A 21483-nucleotide genomic window follows, 5' to 3' on the forward strand; every position below is an offset into this window, starting at 1 on the left:
CATGAAATTATTGCAACTCCAGAGATTTTCATGTATTTGCTTTAAATGAGAAATTGTATAGTTCTTTCTTGGTTGATAAATTTACAAACCCCCTCAAATGTCATTAAATTGCACGGTGCACTGAGAACACATTGAGAACCAGCATGCGTCGACAAACTGTACAGGAACTGCATTAACCCGAGGCCTAATTTAACCTTCATTAAAGACTCTTGGGATAAACCGTGACTGACTTTTTAGTTTATTCTTGTGTCCTCATCTGGACTGTGTAAAAATCTAGCATTATGTCAATGAGAATATACAGTGTACTCCAAAAAAGATCAGACTGGACGCATTCATACACAAAAACAAAATGGCAGGTTTACAACCAAATAACACAGCTCTGCATTTGGCCTTGATCACCGAGCCCAGTATCACAAGCTTTCCCTAATCTTAACCAAATGTTTAAGTTGCCTAACTCTAACCATACTTTAACTATGGTTTATGTGCCGTTACAACGATCTTTATCTAATCTTAACCATATTGTAGTTGCTGTGTGCAGATACTATAGAAAGCGAGAATGTTTTAAAACGGCATTAGATGATGTGAAGAAGAATTAAAAAAATTTTATTGGTTGCAGTTCATGTATAACTAGATTTAGCGACATACTTGCTAAATAGGATTTTGTTTGGCATATACTGCCAACAACATGATATAGACTAGGGATCTCAATCAGTTTTATCTTGGTTTGACGGGGTCTCAGTGGACTGGACTGGCTCGGCAGCAGACATGCCAGTGTCCTTCTTGCTGCCTTTCTTTGTGCTGCATTTGGGGGTCCCGTTCAGGACGCTCTCCGAGGTCTGCATTGTCTGGAAGTGCTTCCTGGAGCCCAGCAGGGACGGGTTGTTGACCAGTGTGTACAGCAGCTGCCAGCGACAGCGAATCCTCCGACGGCTGGTTGCCTTGCTCGGCCTATTCTCTTGAATCCCTGAAAGCATGGAGGAGCAGGCTGTCAAGGTAGAATGAGATACCACACTGAGGGATGAATGAATATACTGGATGTTGCTTTAAAGATTGATGTTTTGAAAATCTTGCAACTTCAATCATAGCCCTTTCAATGTCTTTCTGTTGGTCGCTCGGTACAGCCATTCATGGTCACCAGAGGATAAAGGCTACAGACTTTGAGGATCCTCTGACTCTTCGTCTAGCACCACCAGCAGGTCTAAAATTTCCCTTATCAATTGAAAGATTTTGACAAATTTAAGTACAGACAGATTCACGTTTGTGGTTTGATAACTGTTGGATGGATTGCCGTGACATTTGGTGCAGACAATGTTTTATGTAAACTTAATTATAATTCTAGTAATTCTGTGACTTTTCATCTAGTGCCATCATCAGGTCCATATTTTCATTTGTTGAATACTAAAGTCTATCTTTCTAACACTTTGGTTTTCTTCACAATGAACATTACAGCCTCAGGGGTGCATTACAGGGGCTATAGTGTATATTGTTTATAGGAAGGGTTTCACAATTCTCCAAATCCACAATTCAATTCAATTTGTAATTTAAACATGTTTTTTTCTACAGGGACAGCAATGCCACTCAAGGAGCTTGAAAGCAGGAGTACTTTGCAACAACAGTTTGAGTTTCTCAGAGTTTACGAGGCACAATTGAATGCACCATTAGTTTAAAAAGGTGCGCCTGAATGCACCAGAGAGTCCCAAGGGTGGAAAGAGAAAAACATACTGGGAGAGTCCTGGCCGATCCTGTGATTGTTTTTTTCTTTCTTTTTTTTTTCCAACTTTTTTTATTTAAATTTTAATAATAACTGATATAGAACATAGGTCAAGGGGAACAAAGCATAATTAAAACAGTATGTCACTTCCTCTCAAATCCCTTACCCCAATTCTGCGATTTTGACTCGAAATTGAAAGCTCATTTGTTTGTGTGTGTTTGTAATTCAGGGTCTCTACCTTCCTCTGCGTCTCTTATTTTCTGCCCAACTCTGCCGCCTTCGATCATCATGTCCACCAGCAGCCCACAGAAAGCCTTCATCACTGGGTGTGACTGGCTGACCTCCACCTTCAGGGAGTGGGCGTAGTATCGGTAGGCTGGATGGGGTCAAAGGTCACAGGGCATGGCAAAAGTCAGACTAACCATGGTCAAAAATGTATTCAGTTCTCTGCCTGACAATTGATATTTACATGGGTACAAAACTAGTAATTAAGTTAACAAGTATTGTCTGTACCTAAAGCTTGATATATCTTAAACCCTATTCGCACAGGATTAGTGTTACCTGGTGACCTCTAGTCATTTGTAATAATTAGGGAGTTTGGCTGTGATCTTAATCCCGTGCGATGTCTGTAATTTGTGAAATAAAAATTCCCTTGCAAATGACCTACCATATTCCGGCATATTCCTATGCCCCCCGCAATATTGGATCGCGGGGGGCTGCGAACGTCACCTTTCATGGCCAACCTAGTCTGGACCACTGCCCAACCAGAGACCTCCAGCCTGAGTCGACGCGCTCCCCGCGGCTTCGTCCAAGGGTTGACAGTGATGCTGTGTGGGTGCCGCCGTGGCGGGGATAGGGTATGCGCCTCTGTTAACTACCGAGCCTGGCACAAATCAATACAAAACCCCGACCCAAGTGTGGTGCGGCGGCCTCACAGTAAATTCAGTAAATTCAAGTAAAAGCAAGCTTTGCTTATCCTCTGCGAATGCGCGAAAAATCAGATGTGGGAAGGTAATTTCTAAATTACACAAGTTTCCCAGATGATACTAATCCTGTGCGAATAGGGCTTTATTCCCCTTTGCAATAGGATTCCATTGTTGTCTAAAAACTATAAAAGAGTAGCCTATACCTGGGTCGTAGGACTCTGCAGTGCGGTGCAGAAGACTGATGTCAATACGACCAAGATGGACGATGTTGTACAAAGCTGTTATCACCATTCTCCATATAGCGACTACCAGTCCGACCAGGGTGTTGATCAGGAACAGCAGGTACGTCAGGAGGAACAGACTCTCTCTGGAAATCACCATAAAATATGGTTTAATGATGGTTGTATTATTTTTCTGTATTCTGGTAAAGGGGCACACCACTGATTTTAGATCAGTTTACTTGGCATTATTTGTACTATTCAGTCTGTGACAAGGAAACTGTCCTTCCCTGAAAAACACCCACATAAGTTGTTTGTTCAAGCAGCAATTAAGACACATTTATGTTTAAAATAGACTGTATAATACTAATGGACAGAGCATGTGTGATGTCACCCATTGGTTTGTGGAGATTTGCTATGAGTTGTCAAGTTTGCCATTACGGGCGCAGCCATCCTGGTTCCGGATGTAACGATTTTAGACGAGACGGAAGAGTGAGGGAGGAGCCACGTTACGTTACACACTTTCACTGGCAATCACATCATAGCCACACCCTAAAACACCCCCTGCTTTATTGCTGATTTTAAAATCAACGAGACCATAATTCTTCTGTGTTGCAGAAGACTTAAAAAAATAGCGATTGAGACCATAAACTCATGAAAATGTTTACTGAGGTAATAAATCAAGTGAGAAGTGGGTCTCATAGACTTCTACAGAAACCGACCTCCTTTTGCAACCGCATGTGTCGCCCCCTGCTGGAAGGTTTAAGGCACTTCCGCATTTGCAGAATTTTGCCGAACCGGATGCATTGTCCATTAATATTATACAGTCTATGGTTTCATCCTGAAAATGTAGCATTAATCCTATTATTATCACATCACACATTAATGAGCTTCATACCTGTTGTTCAAGTCAGTCGTACCGGCTTCTTTTTTGATAAAAGCAAACTTAGCAGTCACATGTTGAAGCGCTGTAACCAGGATCAGTGTGACCCAGCCCGGCCTGAGACATCACAAAGATGGAAAATGAAAAATATATAAAATATAGTCTCTGTTTTGATAATTAATCATAAAATGAAAAAAAGAGATAAAGGTCGCTGACTCACCATGCCTTCCCAGCAATTTCAAAAACGATGATATTGCGGCCGTAAAAAACAGGGATAATGATCAAAAACACCAGGAACAAGAAGCAGATGAAAAACACGACAGTCTGAATAACCATTCCTGCCGACACAACAGAGAAACAGGCCATTTGTCAAAACACATTTCCAAAAGGTATTTTCATTTTTCTTCAAAACATTCTTTAATAAAACAGTTGAGGAATGAATTCTCCTATTTCACTCTTGACTTCTAGCATTAACTAAAAGGATAAGGCCAACATTAGTCTATATTGTTGGTATATATTGTCAAAGAATCCTGAGAAAATACAAAAGTCTGTCTCTGCATACTGTCCAATTTATAATCCCTGTCTTTTGCATTCAGCCCCGTAAACCATTTGTGCCTGAACTTGTACATTTTAAACACAGAGCAAAAACATATTTTACAGCTGGTCAGTGTAATTTTTATCAAATGTTACTCAAATAGGAGGACACTGCAAAAGCATTTGTTGGGGACTAATTTCAGTGGCGAATTTATCCACATTTTGATGCTCTAGGTAGTATTTGTGGCAGCAGGACGGTGTGTGGTCACAATAAACTACAATGTGTGTGTTCATGTTAACAGTGTGGCTCACTGATGTGTTTTTAATAGTTTTTGGACAACAATGGAGCTCTATGGCACAGAGGAAGAAGCTTTCAGGTTTTAGCTAGATACAGTGTATTCAGAAAGTATTCAGACCATTTCACTTTTTCCACATTTTGTTATGTTGCTGCCTTTATATTCACTTTTTCCCCTTATATAGCCCCAGTTCAGGTGCATCCCATTTCTTGATAATCGTTGATTGAATTCCACCTGGGGTAGATTTAACTGACTGGACATAATTTGAAAAGACTTACACAGCTGTGTATGTAAGGTCTCACAGCAGACAATGCATATCAGAGCAAAAGGGCAAGCTTTGTTTTAGCTTTGACATTATGGCTTATCAAGTGTGGACTGATGTTGTGACAATTTTAGCCTAAGTAAAGGGGTCTGAAAATGTTTTGAGTGTGTTGTGCAGTATACTTTCAATTGATCCTACGAGTGGGATTAATTCACTGTTGGTGTTTGTCTCTTTCTGATACGTGTGGACAGTAGGAAAACTACTACTTTATCCTTCAATAAAGTAAGAATTTGTGTGTATTTTTCTGTGTATTTGAGCTTCACCGAGGCAGACGATCGCAGCCTGGTATCCTGTCAAACCCATCCAACAGACAATACCAGGTTTAGATGGACGGATGGTCTTCTGGCTGTTATAAATGCTGTAAATGTCTCCCTTATACAGTCCTTTCAGGTTTGACCTGAAACAAATTAAAACAAGGGATGCATCTCAATCTCAAGAAAGGAGAGGAGGTCAAATGTGAAGTGACTGTTTCCAACGCTTGGATGGACATGAAACTGGTTGAATTATCAGTCATTTATTATCAAGTCCCAGCGAGCATTACATGGAGGAACATCCAATCACATAACTTAAAATTGTGTTACCACGTAGCAGATATTTCTCAGTTGGTGACCAAAAAGACAGGTTACGCTTTACTTGAAGGTATCTACATAAGAGTGACCTAACACTGTCATAAACATTATAAACAAGTCATGAACGTTTATGACATAACGCTTCTTTTAGTAAGTGTAATTTGGTTTTTGTCATGACAAGTTATGGTTATGGTTAGGGTTAAGGTTCATGTGTCATGACTGTGTCATGACAGTGTCATGTGTTCATGACAGTGTCATGTCACTCTTATGTAGATGCCTTCAAGTAAAGTGTTACCAAAAGACCAAAGCAGAGCTAAAAAACAAAAGACTCCAAATAAATGTTAATTTTGTCTGCGTCTACAGGATGTAAAAACAGGCAACTGTTTTCTATGGAGCTAAATCAGGGCCAAATGTTTTGTTCATTTGAAAAAAATATATATAGTTGAAAAAATAAAGCTTGAAATTGAAAATTTAAGTTTTGGTAAAAACTTGGAAAAAATAAAACCATGTATTCAAACTTAAAATAAGTGTACCAATTTTTCTTTCAGTTTGAATAAAATATAGATTAAATTCTGGAATTATTTTGAATAAATTATAAATTTTCATTTTTCACTTTAATATTTGTTTTCAGTTCCACATTTCATGTTTTCAGATTCAAAACTTATTTTTTTTACGCCTTCAAATCTTTTTTTTTCGGTTTCAGATCTGTTTTTCACTTTCAGATAATTTTTTTTCGGTTTCAGACTTTTGGCCCCGATTTTGCGTGGGGGGCGTGGCTTCAACTCAGAGGGGCGTGGTATTATGAGTGACAGCCTAACAACGAAGGCAGAAGACTCCTCTGTCATGTTGACTTCAGGAAATGGTGTTACTGTGAGAACTATGACTGAATGCTTTCTATCCACTATATACATGTGATGTTTACTTAATAAACTGATGCAAGTGACAAAGTTCCATTTAAAAAATTGTATTGGACAACACATGGTACCAATTACACTATAAGAGCAATAAACTGATTGTGCAGTTCGGCAGGAACAATGACTTCTCCCACTTCCATGTATGACATTGAATGTAGCACCACAGTATTCACTCGTCAGTCAGCATAGCGTCCGCTCCACCAAGGCAACCTGCTGGCGCAGCCCACAGGTAAGACATGTGAAAGATATTAGCCTTTTTGAATAAATACTTTGGGACATTATCCCCGCAGTGGCATTTTTTTTGTCATTAACACATAAAGGGAAAATAGGTGGACAGCTGGAAATGAAGCATCGCTAGCACAAAAGTTAGCATTAACTAACGTTAGCTTCACACTAGCTGGTGTTTTTACACCAATTTTAGTGTCCAGCTCAAGTTTTTTGACTTTAACGTGTAGTGGTCTTTGTTAACCTCTGTTTGTCAGAATGACCATAACTCGACAGTGGCTGCCTGCAGCCGTACAGCCTTATAAATGTAAAACATTATAGATAACTAACATTGCTAGTGTTACCTTTTCATGGTTAGTTTAAACAACATAACTTGTCCTGGTCCGCTTTGTTAATCAATCAATCAATCAAAGCTTTTATTACGGACACACACCGTCCAGAAAACAGACAGTAAGACATACAAATACAAAAAGACAAGTTAGTGTATTCTGATACTTAAGTTAGGCTGTGGTAGAAGCCTTCAAAGTTTGCCCACTTGGCATATTTTGTAAGGCATAACTGTCATGCTGTTACATGTAACGTTATAGTGTAAAACGTAATTTATCAGGTCAGAGCATTAATGTAAAGTCATATTTGTCTACTCTATAAAAGGAGACCTTCTTCCCTGCAGCCACTGTCAAGTTATGGTCATTCTGACAAACCGAGGTTAACAAAGACCAATACACGTTAAAGTAAAAAAAACTTGAGCTGGACACTGAAATTAGTGTAAAAACACCAGCTAGTGTGAAGCTAACGTTAGTTAATGCTAACTTTAGTGCTAGCGATGCTTGATTGCCAGCTTTGTCCAGCTGTCCACCTATTTTCCTTTTTATGTGTTAATCACAAAAAAAAAATGCCACTGAGGGGATAACGTCGCAAAGTATCTATTCAAAAATGCTAATATCTTTCACATGTCCTACCTGTGGGCTGGTGCCAGTGAATACTGTGGTGCTATAAGTCATACATGGAAGTGGGAGAAGTCATTGTTCCTGCTGAACTGCACAATCTGGCACAGTTTACTGCTCTTATAATGTAATTGGTACCATTTGTTGTCCAAAACATTTTTTTAAATGGAACTTTGTCACTGGCATCAGTTTAAGTAAAAATCACATGTATATAGTGGATAGAAAGCATTCAGTCATAGTTCTCACAGTAACACCATTTCCTGAAGTCAACATGAAAGAGGAGTCTTCTGCCTTCTTTGATAGGCTGTCACTCATAATACCACGCCCCTCTGAGTTGAAGCCACGCCCCCCATGCCAAATCATTGCCAAAAGTCTCAAACCGAAAAAAAAAATATCTGAAAGTGAAAAACAAATCTGAAACCGAAAAAAATTTGAAGCCGTAAAAAAAAAGATTTGAAGCCGTAAAAAAAAAAATAACTTTTGAATCTGAAAACATGAAATGTGGAACTGAAAACAAATATAAAAGTGAAAAATGAAAATTTATAATTTATTCAAAATAATTCCAGAATTGAATCTATATTTTATTCAAACTGAAAGAAAAATTGGTACACTTATTTTTAGTTCAAATACATGGTTTTATTTTTTCCAAGTTTTGACCAAAACTTAAATTTTCAATTTCAAGCTTTATTTTTTCAACTATATATATTTTTTTCGAATGAACAAAACATTTGGCCCCGATTTAGCTCCATAGTTTTCCACCACCTTCACCAAGTGACCATATTAACTTTATAAGGTGAATATATGTTGATACTGAATTATTTCTGTAACTATAACGTTTAAAGATATATAGTTAAACACAGAAATCCAACCTGTGCTGATTTAATGTACTGTGTTATTTTGCTAGCATCTTTGATAAACCAAATCAAACTGTACAAACTGCCACTTTGCTCGTTTGAAAGCCATGATGTCTCTCTCTCATGGGTGGGCCAAATTCTCTGGCCAGGCAAAGCAGAGAAAGGGGAGGTATCCTTGCTCCTTTTGACCTCATAAGGAGAAGATTCCTGATTGGTCCATCTGAGCTTTCATTTTCTCAAAGGCAGAGCAGGATACCCAGGGCTCGGTTTACACCTATCACCATTTCTAGCCACTGGGGGACCATAGGCAGGCTGAGGGAACTCATATTAATGTTAAAAAACCTCATAAAGTGACATTTTCATGCCATGGGACCATTAAGTCTATGACCCAACAGGTAAATTAGGTCTCCAACCTAATGTTAGTGGAAATGAGATGAGAGAATATCCAGTTGTTACTCGTCCCTGTTTGCTTAGCGCCTTTAAATTGTATGTACGGGACACGGGGGGTTTCTACCTGGAAGTAACTGTAAACAAACATTGTGATTGGGTCTATAAAAGAGCTTCTTCTGTAACCAGTGACTCCTCAGGGTCGTGTCCACACTTTTATGACTAGGGTGGCCCAAGTGGGGCACTGACTCATGCAGTGATGGTACAAAGTAAACCTATAAATGAAAGTCTTGTTTATTCATCAAACCAGGCAGATAGACAATTTATAATAATGGTTAAACGCCAGGGTTTTACTGCACATACCTGTGAAGTATCATGGACCTCATGATCATGATGAGACTGACCAAACAAGACAGGGTCACTGCACAGAGGAAACACACTAACAAACAACATGGGGGGGCGAAATAAAAAATTAGGCAATTGCTTTATAACGACACACTCCCAGATTTTGTTTGTTGTTGTAGCCCCCCCACATACCTTCCAGCAGCCAAGTATAGAAGGTCAGAATTTGGACGACCTCCATCCTATCATCTGATAGGACGATCCCAAAGCCCAGTAACAGGAAGTACATGTTTTCATCGATACCGGCACGGACGATATGGAGAGTGGGGACTACCAGGACGACTAACAACAATGCTATCTGAAACACATTGAACAGTGAAGACGTTCACATGATACATTTATGCTCCACAATGGCAGACAGCAGTAACCATCTTTTGTCTGATTTAAGAGGGTAAAGGTCATGACGGCGGCGTACATACAACTTACATGATATATTGCCACAAGGGCAACAAACGCTGACACTGCCAGTTTTAGTGGAAAACGAAACACTAAAGAGAAAGAAATGAAAAGGAAGAATAACTCACAGTCGCTTCTGTTACAGTGGAGTTTATCTCAGTCATTTGGATTCAACATCACTGTATAACTTCAAAGATAAAAGCCGCATTCACACCAAATCAACAACAGTCCTTTGAATGTGGGTAGTGCATTTAGGCTGCACCAGTGGGGAGAAAAAAACCTGCAGCAGCCCTGTGGCACAAAGTTGACACAGAATCAACTTTTTGGAGAAATTAAACCCGTCATGCTGCAGTGGCCAATCACGTAATAGCATTTGGTGCCATCAGACAAAGCACAATGTACTCTAACATTATAGTTCACGTAGTGTTGCCAAAATGGCAGCTTTCTCCCTCTCTTTTCAGACCCCCTTAGCGACTTTATTTCTAAAAAGTGACTAGCGACAAATTTTTTTCTTTAATTAAATTTTAAATTTAATTAAAGTGCACAGCTCCTCTGCCAACAGCACGAGTCCCTCTCCCTTTCTCCTTCGGCCATGAGCAGCAGGCAGTTAGCCAACACAGCCACGAAGCTTTATGCAAATGACACGCAATGATGTCACCAATATCTAAGCATCATCTGGTGATTTTTAGCGACTTTTGGAGTTAGTGCTGCTACTTTCATTCAAAATAAAAACGAGTTTGCGGCACTGTTTTCACATGTAGTCACTCAATTTGGCCTTGTGCAGCAGTTTAAACTGTAACGATAGGCCTCACATTCTGGTTATTGAAAGTAAATGTGTTTTCTTAATCTGTCGATGCAGACAGACAATCCCCTGCACACTAGCAGCATGGCTTATGTTAGCAGCATGGGAAACATAACAGAGACAAAAATGGGCTATTTAAGTGACACTCCCACACTGCTGCACAACCCTACGCTAATCACGCTTGATTTGGTGTGAATTCAGCCTTAGGGACTAAAATGTGTACTGTTCACTGAGCAGACATAGATAAAAAAAAAAATAAAAATAAAAAATCTCTACTTGTATGAGTGCTCACACCTTTTTCTGGTGTATAGATATAACTCTTAGGCACCTCCAGTATTCTCTCTGCCAGCGTTGGTTTGTCTGTAGTTAAAGAGCTGCAACATATATAAACACATAGAACATATCATGTCAGCCGCATGCAGTGTGAAAGATCTTTCTTTAAATTTTAAGAAAGATGACTTCCGTACCTTATTTAACAATTTATATTTTCAAATTATATATTTTTAAAACACATAAAACACACTTAATCTCCATTCACCTGGCAGTTGAGGACTTTTTCTTGAGAAGTAACTTTACATATTTGGTGTAGTAGCTGCTGTCAAGGTCCTGTGAGCAGAGGGAATCAGACTTCACATCAAATGATCACTTCATAATGAGTCACTGTATGAGAGGGTGTTATTAGTAGAAGGTCATGGGTTTAATTTCCATAATGATTTACAGTCAAAAATCTTGCTAAAGTGACTCTTAGGATGGTTCAGCATCATTTCAATATGAGAAACATTATGTCTTGATATTGCCCATTCTTGTTAATCGTGACCTGAAAGGAAAATCATCATTCTCAGTGGAGGAGCAATAACAACAAGCATACATACAAATACAAGAAAATAATATATTAGTGAATGAAAGTGCTGGTTTTATTGCTTATTTGTTGACTCTCATCACAGGGATTTCTCTTCTAAATTATGAATGAAAACTGTAGACAGATTAAACCTGCTGTTAAAACAAAAACTCTATGAATATGTTTGAAAGGGGAAAAAATAGCAACTTCCTCGTCATAATCTGCTCAAGGACGCTGAGTTAAACCCACTCTGTTCTGCACAAGCTGCTTACAGTAATCGTGGTTATGTTTTACATAGTTGAAATTCATGTTTTTCTTGCTTCAGTTGCACCAGAGATTAGTTTACATGTTGGTATTTACATTTATATCAGAGGACAAATGGTAGTTTTGTACAGGCTGAACTTTTCTCACCTCGTCAGTCTTTGGTCCTTTCACAAACAACAAAGGAAACTGGACACAGAGATATGCAAGGCAGGCCAGCTGAGGCAGACTTGCAAGCAGAGCGTAGTACTTATAGATCTGTGAAGAGAAAAATATAAAGAAATTGAATGTTTTGAAGAATCAGTTCACGTAGAATCGTCCCGAAAACCGTTGTGGTTTTATTTCACCATGGTTTGAGTGTTGTTACATCATAGTCTTTCATTGCCAGACCTTCCTCTACAGCGCTGCGGAGGAGTTAAACACGCTCTGGTTTACTGGCATTTATTTAAACCAATCACAATCGTCTTGGGCGGTGCTAATAAAAATTAAAACGTTTAAGTTTGCTGCTCCCTCTACATGGAACACATTACAGAGATCCATGAAACTTAAAGGAGAAATCCGGCGCAAAATGAGCCCAGGGGTTAATACCATGTGTACCGAGTCAACCGTTCTCTGGGATCTGTTTTTATGCTAATCGAATGTGACCTGTTTTACCGCTAATTAGCTTATAACGCTAGTCCTTTGGGCACAGGTAAAGTAAAAAGATATCGCTATTTCTATACCACTAACAAGGCTCAAAATGGCACCACACTTCCACGGTAGCATGATGAGGGGCCCTACATGTAAACTGAAGCATTGAGAACTTTGTAAGTGTACAGACAGTTTATTAAAAAGATAGTTTATAAAGAGAGTACCGTTCACATATACAGGCAGGCGCCATCTTGGGATAACAGTCACGACCAGTCGAACGACGAGCTCCGTGTAACCAGTAACATAGCTCAAGCACGGCGTTCGTCGTTAAAAAAAAACATATCCCAGAGAACGGTCGACTCGGTTATCATGTGTTATTAACCACTAGGTTCATTTTGCGCCAGATTTCTCCTTTAATGAGTCTGATTAGTTAACAGTGTTGGGCAAGTTACTTTCAAAATGTAATACATTATAGATTACTAGTTACTGTCATTTGAGAGTAATTAGTTATATTACAATATTACTGTCTCTGAATTGTATTGCGTTACACTACTTTTGCATTACTTTTGAGTTACTTTCACCAAAATAATAGCGGAAGTTTGACTTGGCAGCTAGCTTGTGAATTTCACCATTGGATCAATAAAGTCTCCTCTTTATCCACTTTGATACATCATAGATTATTCATAATATTTTGTATAATTAATATGGATATGCAAAGTAACTAAAGCTATAAAAAATAGATAAGTAAAACGTACAATATACAAGTAGGAGAAAATGAAAATACTCAATTAAAAGTATCTTCTGAAGTACGGCATTGTTGTAAAATGTTTGTTTAAAGCACTTGAATAAGAAATTCCAGTGCTGTTGTTTAGTTTAAAACAGTCTAAAGGAAATGGTCAATTATAGTGTGATTAAAACTAACTATTTATATTATTTACAGTACTTGATTTACAGCTGATATGTGAAAAGGTCCACAACCTTATTTTTTTTAACAGTAATATAGTTTTACTGCGAACCGTCACAGGAAGTGCTTTTATTTTGAAGTAGCCTACACGGAAGTTGTCTGTTGTGTACTTTTGCTAGCTTACTGAGATGCAACATGTCCGTCAAGCTAAGTTGCTCACTTTCTTGTTTGTAAAACTGCAACTGTAATAATTATTACCGTTCATGACAGCAACATATTGAACAGTAAATGGTCACAGTAAAAGACAAGAGTTTTTGGTCGTCATTCGAAGCAGTTCCACTACAGGCAGAGTTACTCTCCACGGATGATAAACTGCAATGATTTACGTGTACTAGCAAGCCTAAACATTAATTCCCGACATGTTTAAATCTGTCAGCGGCTCGGACACACAGCTGTCCGAGCTGACGTACCGTCACCTGTTGGGACACAGATGTTATAAAATAATACGCACGGCTTTTTTTTTTTCCTGTGAACAAATGCTTCGCGGTGTTGGGAAATTCTTCAAAAATGTTGCATTTAAATGCGTTGTAACTCGCGTTACTGAGATTGTAACGGGTAATGATATTACCGAAATTTAATTAGTAATGCGTTATATTACTGCGTTACAGCAAAAAGGAATACATTACTGTATCGCGTTACTCCCAACACTGTTAGTTAATAATGGTCTCATTGGTCACTTTTACAAGGTTGACTTGGAGGCAGCCACGTCTGGCTGTAGATACTTTGCCTGATGCGTTTAGGATTGTGGTAGACTTTGAGGGATTTGCTGATTCAGTTGTTTTATGTTTTTAGTGTTTTTGTGTATTTCATTTTGTGTGTATGTGTATCTCTTGAAAAAGAGATGTTTAATCTCAATGAGTCTGTTCCTGGCTAAGTAAAGGTAAAATAAAAAAGGATTTAAATAAATATGCACTGGACGGAGCCACGGTGCCGCTGCAAAATAGCCTCGGGAAGGAACTTGTCTTGGTGGGACATGTTCAAAAGTTGTTTTAGCAATCCCGGAAGTTAAAAGTCATGGATATACACCAGTTACAGATGTTGTTGGTGTCTCACCTCTGGAGTCACTGGACAGTCGAACTTCTGCCACACCAGGACCCCGAAGTGAGTGAAGGAGAGGAGCGTCCCAAACACGTAACCTGCTTTGTGCTGCAGAGAGCAACAGACCAACAGAGGATAATACAGGACAGGATAGTAGAAGATGGCGATTATCTTCATGTACTCTGAAAAACAAGGGATAAAAGAAAGGGATGTATCATTCCCTGATGTGCGACCTCTCATGAAATATTTAATATTGACTAAACAAAAAAGAAGGACATGAAGTCCTGCCCCATTTCCAAAGTAGCTTATAAGGTTCTACTAACCTTTGTAACATTTGACGTATTTTATCTTAAAACTTATTTACATTCATTCAGTGTCCCTAAACTTAAATTAAAGCCACTATGTGTAGAATTTGCATGTGATTATATCACTGTCACAGTTGATGTTACTACTTATCATGTGAATTCATCTTAACATAATATCTTAAAAAGCTACGAGTCATTTAAAAAATGAATTAAAAATAGATTACTCTGTGTATTCTGAGAATTTTAATTACAATCATCTAAAATATCTCTTTAGAACCATGAATGTAATCCTCAAAGCACAATAGCAAATATAATTTTGACAACAACTCTTGACAAATTGTAGCCTATAAATGCAGCTCTGTTTTTCAGTACAAATTAAACATCCAAATGTCCACCTTTAATGTCCGCTGGAGTATCTTTGGAGAAAGGCAGAGGGTCTGGGGCGAGCACGAGCATTGACAGCTTGCTAAACACCTGCCCAAAAACAGCCATGACCAGGCCTTTTTTCTGAGTCTGGTCCAGGAAGTTGACTGGACTGTGAGATCAGGAACAATAACATTAAGTTAATATGAGACTGCAGTATTATGTCCCATTCATGCCTAGACTTCCCAATACTCACCTGAAGATACTGGAGGATCCTCTTGTAAATCCTTGGCAGAGTTTGTTCTTCCTGGTGAGAGCTGCCAGGATTAACATGACCACCAGCTACAGGGCAAGTAAAGTAAATGCATCATATGTTAGGGTTATAACAGTGTATCTTTGCACAGTACATACTGGAATAAAATAGATTGCTGCATCAACAAAATCGTATCACTGTTTCCTCCTGAAAATGTTGACAGGTTCAGACATTTGCTCACATCATCACAAAACAGTGACATGTGGTTAAAAGTGTAGGATCAAAAGCTAGTAAGTGGACTTTGAGTTCAACGTTTAATTTTGTCGAACATTCAACGACATTCTCATCTAGACAGGTTAGATGAGCTTAGTTTTATCCACAGAAGATTCTGCTTGTTTTATTTGTATTTTGCACTGAAATCTATAAGGGGGAATTGATTGAAAACATGACTTGAAAATGTAGTTTTTGTGGTTTTTAAGTGGGAGGCAGAACAAATAAGTTTATCTCTATTTAAACGTGAATCTGAAACCAAAACGTGCTCAACTTAGGGCGTTTTCACACATACCTCGTTTGGTCCGGACTGTCGGACTTTTTAGTTTGATCCGAACTAAAATTACAGGTGTGAAACCTCCCCCGGACCGCGGTCCGGATCAAAAGACCTTTTTTGCCTTGCTTCTCTGTCATAGCACTTTGTACACTCTGTTTTTAAAGGTGCTATATAAATAAAGTTATTATTATTATTATTATCATTATTTGTCTTAATTTGCTGCTGCTAATTTTTGTCTGGCACGTCACCAGCTGATTGGCCGATATCTGCTACATAACTCATGTAAGTAACTATTTAAGTCATACTGTATTGTACCTCCTTTAGTCCCAATAATTTGAACTTTTCTAGTCAATACTAAATTCAATTTTTCATAGTGTTTGCCAGCTACAGTATCTCATGGAAACTACGTGAATAACAAAGCAAAGCAACTTTGTAGATGCAATTGGAAGTCGGGATAGAGCGGCAAATTGTTCATGAGTGCCTTGAAAAAAGAACCTCATTTCTGAACTTTCTTCAGACTACATCTTGTTATTTCTGCTCAGCTGCGGTGACCCAGCTGTCACAGTTTGTACACATTGTTTTTTTTTAAATAGGTCAATTTCCATTCTGTGTGTACAGTATGAGGAGTTTTCCGATGTGGCCTCCATTTATATTGGGTCAAACATCATTAAATTGAACGTCTGCCTGAGATAAAGCATGCTGATGCATTTATAGAAAAAAACACTGAAGGACTTGATGGAAAATGCAAAAACTTCAGAACACAATATACAGTCACTGTATTTCCCTCATGCTTTACTTTGGAGGACAATGTAGTGTAATTATTGTGTTTGGGGTATTTCAGGGGTCATTGAGGGGATTCTAGGGGATTCCAGGGGGTCCCCAGTAAAAAGGGGAATCATTAATTTTCACTATAATTCGATCCATCAGTAACACAATGACAGAATATATGACTATTTTGGTCATGGGTTTCAGACATTTTCTGTACTATAATATCTAAAAGCTGGAATCTGTGTTTTTTTTTTTTTTTTTTTTAATACATTTAGTAAGTTGAATGAGAACAAATTCTCATTTGCAATGACGACATGTCCAGTACAACCACAGTCTGCTGGCCACTGAGCAGCTCTACTGGAACAGTTGGGGATAAGGTAGGGTGGTAATGAGGTAGGGACAAGCGCTGCTCTTTCACCACCCAGATTTTATCCTGTTGGTCTGGGGATTGAACTGGCGACCTCCTGGTCACAGGCTCGCTTCTTTAAACTTTTGGCCACCACTGCCCGCTATCTTTCACGTCAAAAGGTTTGGGCAACACTGGGCTACGCTTATTCTGATTCTGACTCAGGCTGTACAGTACTTACATCATAATTCTGACGGCTCACAGCTCAAAGTCCATTGCCATGAACAGACATTACTAACAGAAACTGCCCTCCTTGCTGTCACTTAGCAGCTTCACATCACTAGAGCAACCTCTCTCTTCATCGTCGTCATCCTTCTGGACCTTTCTGCTTCCTTTGACACAGTGAACCACCAGATCCTTATTTCGACACTCCATTATCTGGGGGGCTCAGGCTCTGCACTCTCTTTGCTCACATCTTACCAAACCTACCGGGTAACAGACCAAAACTACCGGGTAACTTGGAGAGGATCTATCTCTATCTAAGAAAATACTCCGTTCCGTCTCTACGGTTGGAATCCTGCGTCCATAGCAATGTAAACACTGTAGCTCTTTATTGCAACCCTCCGTCTGTCACTTGTCGCAACGGGTCCTGATCACCCGGTCGGGTTTGTTGAATTACCCCTTACATAACGGCATCATTAGACAGAAAGGTTGGGAACAAGTGGTCTAATCTACATCAATACCCAACAAAATGGGCTTTTACTTTGCAAATATAGGCCTGCAGTTGATTTTATTAAACCTGAGTATACTTACAGATATTGACAGCATGCATATGTGGAAGAGCTTGTCGTCCACTGTGGGGTCACATGGTAAAATAACTCTGACAAAGAGGCAACACACATTAAAATGAACAAAGCTGAATTATTGGCAAAAATCTGTAAACCAATAATAAACAGATACATGTTGTTAAAATTGTTGATTTATGATTTGCACAGCTGATGATTGCTTGAATAAGTGATCCATATGATTTTATGAGTTCTTTATGATCTACAGTGGGGGAAATAAGTATTTGACCCCTTGCTGATTTTGCAGGTTTGCCCACTTACAAAGAATGCAAAAATCTACAATTTTAATCATATGTACATTCTAACAGTGAAAGACAGAATCCCAAAGAAAATTCCAGAAAATCACATCATATGAATTTATTAAAATTGATAACCATCTGATGAGGAAAAACAAGTATTTGACCCCCTGGACAAACAGCAAGTATTCTGGCTCCTACAAGCCAGTTAGTCTTTCTTTAAGACACAGCCCCAATCCGAACCAATTATCTACATTAAATACACCTGCCTCACCTCGTTACCTGTATAAAAGACACCTGTCAACACCCAAACAACCAGCATCCAACATCACCACCATAGGCAAGACCAAAGAGCTTTCTACGGACATCAGAGACAAGATTGTTGATCTGCACAAGGCTGGGATGGGCTACAAGAGAATCGGAAAGCAACTTGGAGAGAAAAGATCAACTGTCGGTGCAGTTATCAGGAAATGGAAGAAGCACCACACCACCGCCAACCTCCCTTGGTCTGGGCCTCCACACAAGATCTTGCCTCGTGGGGCGTCCCTGATCATGCGAACGGTGAGGAATCATCCCAAAACCACAAGGGGGGAACTGATGAATCAACTGAAGGCAGCTGTGACCACAGTTACAAAAGAAACGGTTGGTAACACACTACGCCGTCATGGATTGAAATCCTGCAGCGCACGCAAGGTCCCCCTGCTCAAGAAGAAACATGTACAGGCCCGCATGAAGTTTGCCATTCACCACCTGGACGACTCAGAAGAGGCCTGGAAGAAGGTGATGTGGTCAGATGAGACCAAAATAGAAATTTTTGGCCTCAACTCAACTCGTCGTGTTTGGAGGGCAAAGAACACAGAGTACAACCCAAAGAACACCATCCCCACCGTCAAGCATGGTGGTGGCAACATCATGCTTTGGGGGTGCTTTTCAGCCAAGGGACGGGACAACTCCATCGTATTGAGGGGGATGGACGGGGCCATGTATCGTGGAATTCTGGACCGACATCTCCTTCCCTCAGTGAGAGAGCTGAAGATGGGTTGAGGATGGGTGTTTCAGCACGACAACGACCCTAAGCACACCGCCAAAGCAACAAAAGAGTGGCTGAAGAAGAAGCACATCAAGGTTCTGGAGTGGCCTAGCCAGTCTCCAGACCTGAATCCGATTGAAAATCTTTGGAGGGAGCTTAAAATGCGAGTTGCCAGGCGACAACCTCGGAACCTGAATGATTTGGAGGCTGTCTGCAGGGGAGGGGTGGGCCAACATCCCTGCCGAAATGTGCACAAACCTTGTCACCAACTATAAAAACCGTTTGACATCTGTGCTGGCCAATAATGGCTTTTGTACAAAATATTAACATGCTGTTTGTCCAGGGGGTCAAATACTTGTTTTTCCTCATCAGATGGTTATCAATTTTAATAAATTCATATGATGTGATTTTCTGGAATTTTCTTTGGGATTCTGTCTTTCACTGTTAGAATGTACATATGATTAAAATTGTAGATTTTTGCATTCTTTGTAAGTGGGCAAACCTGCAAAATCAGCAAGGGGTCAAATACTTATTTCCCCCACTGTATATCCACGACGTTCCACTTCCGGGATTGCTCTGATGCCGCCGGAAATTCCGGATGTCACTCTTTTTGGCCAGATGTCCACTTCCTTTGTGTTGGGATTTTTGTGTGTGTGTGCGTGTGCGTGTGCGTGTGCGTGTGCGTGTGCGTGTGCGTGTTTGTGCAATGGGAGGGATTTTGATTGCATAGCTCATGGGTTTTAGGATGTGGGGACGAGTGAGCCCATGATAATTGTATTGATGCAACTTTGCACACAATTGTAAATTAAGTGTGAATGTGTTTGTAAAATTGTATATTTTGATGTTTTGTACCTCACTTGCATTGAATATGTGTTGTTTCACCTACCTGCCCAGAGACTACGGGGCGAGAATAGCAATTGTGCTACAACTTGGTACAATGCATCTCTCCTTGTTCTTATACAAGGTTAATGTTTAATGTGCATTGTCCCTGTTTGAATACAATTACATTACTTTATATATGCTTTTTTTTACTACCAAAAATATTCTGGTCAAGGGGTACTTGGCTAAAAAAATATTTCAAAGGGGGCAAATCAGTGAAAAAAGTTTGAACACCACTGAATTACAGGGAATGGAACAAACGACCCATATTGTGGTATGGTTCGGAGGACTTGTTGGATTTTAAGGTTACAAGTTGCTCAAGTAAAATCACACTTAATTGTGCAGGTTCCAGAACTGCTTTCATCTTTGAAAATGTTCAAATCAAGCACAGTAACAAGTAAAATCACCTAAAATCACCACTTTGCTGCGATTATGAAGTTATCAGCAATCAACTAATCAATTTCCCAAAGTGCACTTGTACATAAAATCAATACTACAGAGCCCTTTAGACTTAAACATGAAATTGTCTTCAGTGGGGGGTTTGTACTCACTCTTTTGGTGGATTGGTTGGCTCTGCGTTGTTTGTGTACCAGTCTGAATAATCATAGTAGGAATATTCAAAAGGCTCAAGTTCGACCATGCTTTGATTCATCGTAGCTGTTCAGTCGTGTCAAACAGGATGAAGCAGGACGGTTAAAGATCCAGAGGGCTCCGGATCCTCCTCCTCTTCTTTTAGTCGGTTAACCTCGCTCAGTGATCTGCTGCTGCTGTAACCTGTCAGGAGAGTTTGGCCCAAACACCCAGACACATTCCAGTTCAACTGAGAGCTCAACACAGATTAACAACTGCACAGAGGGGAGTAAGAGGAGAGAGAGGGTCAACAACACAGTGAATAAGAGAAGAAGTGGAGGAAGAAACTGACCCAGTGTGACCTCTGGTGATCCTTTAAGTTATGTTGAACTCAGGCCTCCTATCTGTTGAACATCTCAACTTCAGTTTGGTTTAAATTACAGATGTTCAGTGATATTAAAGGCTTTGCCATCATATTTTTCAAGGCTAACACTTGTGCAATTTAAGAAAACTGTTACAAGTTTGTGCAATGTTATCCCTATGGAATGTCTTTGTAAACAACCCATGTAACTCCTAATATTATTGTTCCTTTTGTATTTATTCTGTTGATTTGATATTGTGTGTAATTTTCATTGGGCTTTATTCTCTTTCTTTTCTTTTCTTTTTAGTGTTTTGGTTTCTACCTTTGTAATTGGATAATGCATTGGAGAGTGCCCAGATTAAGCCCCTATGAGGGCTTTTCCATCTCTCCATCACATCTTTTATTGATTATATGATATATGATATGATATGAGTATATTAATCTGTAGTATATGTGTAAACTAATAAACTAAACTTAACTTATTTCTTCTGGATGTGATCTTCTAAATCATCACTTAACTTCAATACTACAATTCATTTAAAATAGGATTTAAGTACCATTTATTCAGTGGTTGAGTGTAACTAAGTACATTTACTTAAGTACTTTTTTTTAGATCTATGTGCTGGTTTGAGTGTACAGGTCAGGACAGATGCTGGAGCATTATTGGTGGCCACTACTTCACTACTGCTCTACAGTGGTTACCACTGATAGAGTTGATACCCTTAAACGGGACTAAATGAAACCTATTTTAAGCGTGCATTAATTCCTTAAATTTATGTGTGCATACATGTTTACTGGTGTCTAGATGTGTGTTTCGGTACATATATGTTTCATATTTCACATAGTTCATGTGTTTACTTTGTTGA

At 39.2% G+C, this 21483-nt stretch overlaps 1 protein-coding gene across 1 annotated transcript; it reads right to left on the bottom strand.

The window, feature by feature from the left end:
• Nucleotides 1-704: 704 nt before the first annotated feature.
• Nucleotides 705-20338, bottom strand: LOC114554825 (receptor for retinol uptake stra6). Its single transcript, XM_028576916.1, has 17 exons — nt 20238-20338; nt 17510-17576; nt 15039-15124; nt 14815-14954; nt 14130-14296; nt 11615-11740; nt 10922-10989; nt 10678-10757; nt 9612-9673; nt 9321-9483; nt 9147-9222; nt 5154-5287; nt 3959-4076; nt 3754-3855; nt 2841-3004; nt 1950-2087; nt 705-964 (listed from the first exon to the last, which is right to left on the bottom strand). The coding sequence occupies exons 1-17, from the start codon at nt 20336-20338 to the stop codon at nt 705-707; spliced, it is 2052 nt and encodes a 683-aa protein (XP_028432717.1).
• Nucleotides 20339-21483: the final 1145 nt, after the last annotated feature.

Source organism: Perca flavescens, chromosome 1 (assembly GCF_004354835.1).
Source record: "Perca flavescens isolate YP-PL-M2 chromosome 1, PFLA_1.0, whole genome shotgun sequence".
Classification (NCBI taxonomy): domain Eukaryota; kingdom Metazoa; phylum Chordata; class Actinopteri; order Perciformes; family Percidae; genus Perca; species Perca flavescens.

Coding starts and splice junctions, on each gene's coding strand:
- LOC114554825 (XM_028576916.1), bottom strand. CDS start 20,338: ATGAATCAAAGCATGGTCGAACTTGAGCCTTTTGAATATTCCTACTAT. Junction 10,990..11,614: donor AGGTGAGAAAAGTTCAGCCT/GTACAAAACTAC, acceptor CTCTGCTCACAG/GACCTTGACAGCAGCTACTA. Junction 5,288..9,146: donor AGGTCCATGATACTTCACAG/GTATGTGCAGTA, acceptor AATTTGTTTCAG/GTCAAACCTGAAAGGACTGT.